Below are 7,854 nucleotides of genomic sequence, written 5' to 3'. Positions count from 1 at the left end.
TGACATGAAGTCGAAGGTGAGAACTTTAAGGCCTGAAAAGAAGCCACATGGGGAAGAATTTACACACAAACAGGCTAGAGACAGAATTAAAAGAAGATATACATAAAGAATAGAAAACATGAATGCAGTTAATTTACATAGATGTAGTGCACAGCTTTCAGGTGTTGGGTGGTTCTGGCCTTGGTGATGACGAGACCCGCTAGTAGCGGCCTAGAAATCCAAGACAGGGTAAATCAAGGGAAGGAAACATGACTGCACATGAACATTGGAATAAATCAAGACAACAGAATAGTGAAACAGAAACAATCTCTGAAAGCAGGACAGTCTGAACAGAAAGGCATAAAGTATCTGAAATATAAAACGCGGACAAAATGTGATTTGTAGTGCCCCAATAACAAGTTATGATGTTATATCTTTAGTGGAACAATAGGAAGTTGTTTATTGCTGTGCAGTACTGTAAAAGACTCTATCTTCAAAATACCATCATGGAATATATCATACTTTCTCCCTCCCTAAATCAAAAAGCAACACAGGATGTTGAGGTTGAACCATTCTTTTACAGTTTTAAACCATCAAATTAAAGGATGACAACAAAAGTATGACACATCTTAGCCCCATTTAATGTGCACCAACGACATCACTTATTGTCATGTCTATTGCACTGGCTTTCATGTGGCTGAAATCCCTGAAATTCTTGTCAAAAGAGTTTCACAAGTTCATGTGTGCAAAGGTGCAATCTTCTGGTTTACATTAAGGCCTCTGCCAATGGAAAAAAAAGGCAACAACAAATGAAACAGAGAAGACGCAGATCATCAAAGGAAAGGACATGGTGACGAAAAGAGAGAAATGATCAGAACAAAGAGGGAGAAAAATGAAATACGATGAAAACTCATGTATGCAATAAAAGATTTCACGACAGCCTTGACAAGAAGAAGCCTACTGGCAGATGCATGTTTACCTTTATAATCATAAACAAATCAATATTGAAAGTAAATGATGTTGCATGTAATGCATGTAGATACCCTCCCACCTCCCCACCCCCCCCCCCCAAAACCCCCCCCCCCCCCAATATCCCTCAATTTACTTTTGACATTGAGGAGATCTAAGGAGTCAGAGAATGCTGTGACCTACTTGGAGAGAAGGAGCGGTCTCGAGAGTAGTAACGATGTCTGCGGTGGTGCCTGTAGTAGGGGGATGGTGATCTGCGGTAGTACGGCGAGGGTGTGCGCCGGTAGTAGGGGGAAGGGGAACGCCTGTAGTAAGGCGACGGAGAGCGGTGATACCGGTCCCGGTATCCGTAGGAATCACGCCGTTTCTCTCTGGTTTGGTAAAAAGACACACAAGGAAAACAAAAGACCAACCACGAGATTAGAACAAATGATTTTCTGGACAATGAATAATTCTTTGGCACAGGAAGTTGGAAGAGAAATAGGTCCAGTGCACATTAGTTGTAAGGTCCCATCACTACAAGTGCCAACAACGTTTACAGTCAGCAAACACTTTTATTTTAAGCAAGAAATGCTTGATTAGAAACAGCCCAGCAAAAAAAAAAAAAAAAAAAAAAAAAGAAGAAGAAGCCAGAGGCAAAGAAACTGTGGACCATTGTACTCATGAATGCATCACGGCACATAAGGGCTTCATTCTTTGACCTTTGATCTTTATGGTGAGGGCAGGAATGCAATTGCCTTTTAGGTCAGATGAACCCGAAGCTGAGGGTTACAGGGGCATGGTAAGTTTTTATGACATGTACTTACCGAGTAGGCTTGCCCATGTACACACCAGGTGTGGGAGTGTGCGCTCTCTCAGTGATGGAGTAGTCCACCCGAATGCGCCTTCCGTCTACCTCAATGCCGTCTGTCCTTTCTCGTGCCTGGATGAAACAGGAACCATTTATATCAAATTGGTTTTCCTTCTTTTAACATTGAAATAAAGTCACAAATTCATTAAGCACACACATGCGAACATAACAATACCTGAAAATGAAAAATATCTTTTTTTGCATATCCTTCAAATCTGAAAAGGACATTCAAGGATGCCATGCCATTCTTCGTAACAACACAATCCAGTGTGTGTGCTATCCTGTAACAGTAAGTTTACGGGTGAAAGTGCAAGCACTTTACGAAAACTTTTATGAAGAAGGCATTTTCCTGAATAATCCCCAACAATGACAGACAACAAATTTCCTTATGAACATACTAAGGAGTACATCAGATTTTGATTCTTATCTCTATGCAAACTATGGATTGCTCTGCCTGTTGTAGAATGTGCCAATACTGACACAGATTTCCAAGATGTTATGACACACATATATAATATAGAGAGAGAGGGGAGAGGGAAGGAGGTAGGGAGGGAGGGCTTCAATGTGCACTTACCTCTGTGGCATCTTCAACGTTTTCAAAAGTCACAAATGCAAAGCCCCTTGACCGGCCAGTCTGAAGAGGCGAGAACAGATGAAAGTATACATTATGGTAGTCAATATATCACTAAAGTCAAAAAATCAACTCTCTACGAACATTACAGACATTTTATGTGGACTGACTACTTACATGTGCCAATATCCTTGACCAAAATAATAGATATTTCATCATATACTTTTAGATCATGACAAATAAATGACTACGACCTTCATCAAATCTATCCCAAACTTGGGAGAGCACAATGCCTTTGTACATTCATCACTGCTTCATGTTTGATCAAAGTTTGAGCTTCTTAAATATTATAGAATATATGTATAATAGTTCACAGTCCACTGGGACCAGGCAATATAAAATAAAACATAACACAAGCAAACATAAAACGAGATTAAAATCAAAACTAAACTCAACTGGTCAAGAGTCCAGTCTGGACCGTATCAGGTATTTATCATTGTACAACAGGATGTGCACGTACCTGATGGTCATAGACCACATTCACTGCCACCAGGGGCCCATAGTGCTCATACACGTCCCTTAGATCACGTTCAGTGGTATACAGGCTGAGGCCGAAGACACCTAGGCAGCTGTTCTCCGATGGATTTTCCTGTAAAGACAAGAACGCAGCAAAATCACAATACATAAACAAAACTCTTGGACACAAATTTCAAGTGTCATTGCCATGTCTCTGTAAACATTCTCTTTCCCACAACAGAACTGTGAAGCCAGATTTTAAGAACTTCCTGTTAATGAGAATGAAACCGTGATGTTACTGTGGAGTTCACACACTAATCTGTGCATAATCTTCATTTTTTTTTTTTTTTTGCTAATTCTAATTTTTTAAGATCACCTGACAGAGAAAGCTGCTTTGAATAAAAGCAGAGTAGAATAATGACACAGATCAGCATTATCTGTAAAACATAAGATGTACAGGTGCAAAGTAATTAACAAAAAATCAGCACTCTACCTATAAAATCAAGAGGGCACCAATAGAGGCATTTCTTCAATCAGTGATATTCTCTTTCTGCCATTAAAAATTTACAAAATTGGAAATTGTCTCCATCTTCTCCTCCCCCATCAAAAAAGTAGGAAAAAAGACACCAGAAATAATTTTCTTCAAATTCTATTAGATCAAACCTCACTTTTTTTTTCTTTTTTTTTAATACTGTTTAACAATCCTCTCTCTGAACAAAAAATCACATTGCAACAAATTTGAAATTGAACCCATGAACCTGATCTTATGATGTCACTATGTGAACCTAGATTGCTACTTGAATACACCTGGTTCCTGTCCAAACTAAAATGAAGTTCTCTGTCTATTCTTTTAATGTTGTAAACAGCAATGAGTTTGTACTGCAATGTTTCTTACCCTGGTTCCATGGTGACGTCTCCTAGTGGACATGGGGGATCGGCTGTGACTCCTTCCCTCTCTGTATCTACTGTGAACAGATAAAAAAATGCATCATACAAAGTCCATCTCTGACAAATACAGTTTAACGATAGAGACTGTTCTTTCACAGCATATAGTGAGCAATTATGTTCTAAATATGTTCTACATTATCTAACTGTGGTCTAAACTTAAAAATTCTTTGAGTAGAAATGTGAAAAGAATGAAATACATTCTATTTGCCAAAGAAACAGTCTGATGTGAATTGTTTCACTCAATCCAGCACCCTCCCCCTTTTGAAGGACTAGAGCTTGCCAGAAGAGTATGCACCACTCCATACAGATGCACATACGTGTATTGTAAAGACAGCAGCTTGTCTGAAACAAGTTTAACCTTCAATGATGTCACCACAGCCATATCAAAAAGCTTGTTGAGTCTGTGGCAAAGAACAAAGAAAGCAACATGAAAAAAAAAAAAGCAGAAAAAAAAGAAGAGTGATCGCAATTGCTTACTTGAGCCTTTGGCTCAGGTGAGCTACAGAGAAACGGACTATCTTTGGCAGTCTTCTAAATAACAAATAGACCTGTTTTCTACACCATAACAAGCAAGAATAAATCCTTGAATGTAAACGACACTAAGTTTAAGAACACATTACGATGACTGAAAGCAAGTCTGGTTTGCTACCACCACAAGATCCCCAAAACTTACGAGTGTCGGCGGGAGTGCTTTCTGTGCCGTCTAGACCTGGACCGGGACCTAGACCTGGACCTGGACCTGGAATAGTACGAGCGGCTCCTCCTCGATCTGTGCCTGCTCCGGGAGCGGGACCTGGATCTGCCTATCTTCTTGTCGGCAGTCTTCTCCTGGGCCGCGGGCTTCTCCTCCTTGGTCTCTTCTTCAGCCCCGTCTTGGTCCTGGTCCTCATCTTCATCCTCTACCTCGATGGCATCTGTTACCACTTCCTCCTTGTTGTAGCGGTACATGTAGAGTGAGGGACAGGTGAGAGAAAAGAGTGGGGGGAGGGGAGAATGGAAGACACAACAGGTTAACATCCAAGTAATCTTCACAAATCATTGCGTCACATAGCTGAATAATCGCCTTGAGGTTTAGATCCAAATACAAGGACATTTGTCACTTCGATATGAAACTGCTACTACAGGCACCTATATTTATCATAGTGCAAAGATATTTTAGTTCTCATGGACATGAATAATCTATTACGACTATGAGACTTGTAGCATACGGTACACTACTTCTTGACAAATTCAAAGATAAAGTCATTTACGCTGGGTGCATGTCTTCACTACCTAATGTTTGTATGTTCGCTGCGTTTACTCACATAATAGGAATTAGCATATTGCGCCAATTAGCGCCAGGTCATTTCTATTCACATTATGTACCATGTCCTCACTTTCTTTTGCTTAATGCGTTGTTGCTGTCCCACTGTTTTTTCATCAACAGTCGCTTACATAGTGACTTATTTTGAACGATCCAGGTTTTGTCCGAACTTGTTGCCTTCCTATCGAGTATCATTGACAGTTTTTCAATGACAACACGGAACAGAATGAGGCAAGGAAGAACAGGAGAAACTGGGAACCAGAACGGAAGAAGGACCAAGGAAGGACCCAGAAAATTCGGGACATGGTTCCTCCAGGTTCCTGGCACCACTCACCCAGAGAGGTAAGTGCTGCTAAAGTAATGTTTCGCGAGGCATAAACTAATCACAGCAGCATTGAACCATTTAATGACAGATTTTTTGAAAAGGCAAGAAAAAATAAGGGTGGCACGTGGTACTTAGTAATGGTAGCTTCCCCTCAAAAAAAAAAAAAAAAAAAAAAAAAAAATCCTTAGACCTATGGCGTTTTAAATGAAGGTGGCAGGGCTCCAGACAGTAGCAACATGATTGTCCACTGGCAACCCGATGAAAGTACTGCTACACATATTTTACTGGTAAATGGTGAATTGCATGTGTTATGTGTGTATGGGGAGCTGGATGGAGAACCTGGGAGTGGAAGGTACGCACGCACGCATGGGGGTCTGATCAGTGATGCAGGTGCATGCATGAACACATGCAAAAGCTGCATGGTGGCCACTCGACACTAGTACATTAGTAGTGCACTTGTGATCTTGCCGGGTCGCCAGATGGAAGATACAAAAAACATCCGTTAGTTTTCCCCATAAATTTATGAGTTGTTTTGACTTTCCATCACAAACTGCAAAGTGCAACTGCAAGGAAGACTCGCCGAAGAGAAATGTGAGAATTTTTCACATCTACATTGTATACTATCAGTTTTACCCATAATCTTTATAAAATGTGGCGACTTCATGGTATTGTAAGACAGCATCAACTCAAGAGAAATATTCCAGCTTGCTAACAATACATTAAAGTTAGTTTTACACATCAGTTGAAAATTGATAAAGAGATAGGACACACACTCAAAAAAAAATCAGAAACGTACAGTATGAGTTGACGTCACTCGTTTTACTCGTTTATAGCCTACTAGCCAATAAGGATCATCCAAGATTTGGAATAATCTTCCTTCTTCAGCAGTATATCATATGCAACATAACTCAACATTTTAAAACAGAGTTAAATCTACGTTACAATTATTTGGGGTTTGCAAGGGCGAATAACTAGAGTCTAGTCCCCTCACAGTCACACCCTTGCCTGCCGCACTGCAATCACTCTGATCAGATAGATACACCGCCATGGCCATTCATTATCTGTATGGATGATGTGCGGCGCGCAAAAGTTGCCTACGCTCAATACGAATACTAACGTTAGAACCCGCATGCACACGCGCAATACCGCCATCGTGTCAGACTGCAGACGGCAACACAACTGAAGATTCCTTGATTGTGAACAAACCTGCACTTTAAAAGCAAACAAATCAAATCTATGGTAACAAACTCACAAACTCCTCGCTGTTGAGATTTCCATCTGTGCTCATGATGGTTCGAATTTTATTGCAATCTTGGGCTCCAGTGACTACAAGTCCGGATAGGTTTTCTGTCCATCCAACGTTGAATGTAAGCGTGCGCGGGTGTGCGCGCGTCTAGGCACACACCAAGGCCTAGGATCCGTGTGCGCCGTGTTACTAGTGTTGCGCTTAGCATTGGCGCTATTACTCTTTCCCTCAAACCACGTGCGCCGCGTGTACGAGATACTCAGACCGGCCTGAAGTTAGTTACTTATTCCTCGTTCGATATTCGTCACCTGAAGTTAGTTACTTATTCCTCGTTCGATATTCGTCACCTGAAGTTAGTTACTTATTCCTCGTTCGATATTCGCTACAGTGCAGATCCTATCTGAAGTTAGTTACTTATTCGTGCATGTTACCATACGCAGCCCTGCCGCTGTCGCATGGTGACGCACGGCGAATCACTGCATTTGTTTTCTCGTTTGATATTCGCCATCTGGGGGGGGGGGGGGGGGGGGTTGGTGGGGTTCATCAAGTTTGTCAGCGCTGACAACTTGAATCACCATTGCCGTAACAGTCAGTGACCAGACCATCTCAGCCAATCAAAACCAAGGATTTTGCTGAAATTGTCAGCGCTGACAAACGTTGATGAAACACCCCCAGCCCTGTCGCTGTCGCACAGTAGGGACGCCGCGTCGCACGGCGTCTGTGTCTGATCTGGCTACTTAGGGGCCTATTCCTCGTTCGACATTCGCAACTTGAAGTTGGTTTCTTGGACCCAAATTGTAGAAACGCCCACTAAAAAAGTAGAACAAGATGGCAAGAACGTTGCCCACAAGAGGGGGGGGGGGGCTCGGTCCTCTCCCCACTTTTTTTTTTCATAACAGATTGGGCTAAGACCTTTTACTTTTTCTTTTTTTTTTTTTGCTTGTCAGCTGAAGAAACCATGAAGTGCCCCCACTTTTGAAAGCGTAGAGCCAACCATAAAACATGTACCTCCCCCAACACACACACGCACACACACACACAAACACACAATAATCACAATTTTACCTGGACGTGGCATCATTTGTTTGTTTTTTGTTTTCTTTTGTTTCGTTTGTTTCTTGTTTTTTTCCCTTTTTTTTTCCCTTGT

At 41.4% G+C, this 7,854-nt stretch overlaps 1 protein-coding gene across 1 annotated transcript; it reads right to left on the bottom strand.

Annotated features, from left to right (window-relative positions):
• Positions 1 to 1,102: 1,102 nt before the first annotated feature.
• On the bottom strand, positions 1,103 to 6,819 carry LOC140243846 (uncharacterized). Its single transcript, XM_072323518.1, has 7 exons — positions 6,714 to 6,819; positions 4,507 to 4,763; positions 3,781 to 3,850; positions 2,890 to 3,018; positions 2,373 to 2,432; positions 1,755 to 1,870; positions 1,103 to 1,319 (listed from the first exon to the last, which is right to left on the bottom strand). Exons 1-7 carry the CDS (start codon positions 6,747 to 6,749, stop codon positions 1,103 to 1,105), a joined length of 885 nt encoding a protein of 294 aa, XP_072179619.1. The 5' UTR covers positions 6,750 to 6,819.
• Positions 6,820 to 7,854: the final 1,035 nt, after the last annotated feature.

Source organism: Diadema setosum, chromosome 20 (genome assembly GCF_964275005.1).
Source record: "Diadema setosum chromosome 20, eeDiaSeto1, whole genome shotgun sequence".
Taxonomy (NCBI): domain Eukaryota; kingdom Metazoa; phylum Echinodermata; class Echinoidea; order Diadematoida; family Diadematidae; genus Diadema; species Diadema setosum.
This window is presented reverse-complemented; position numbering and strand designations above follow the sequence as displayed.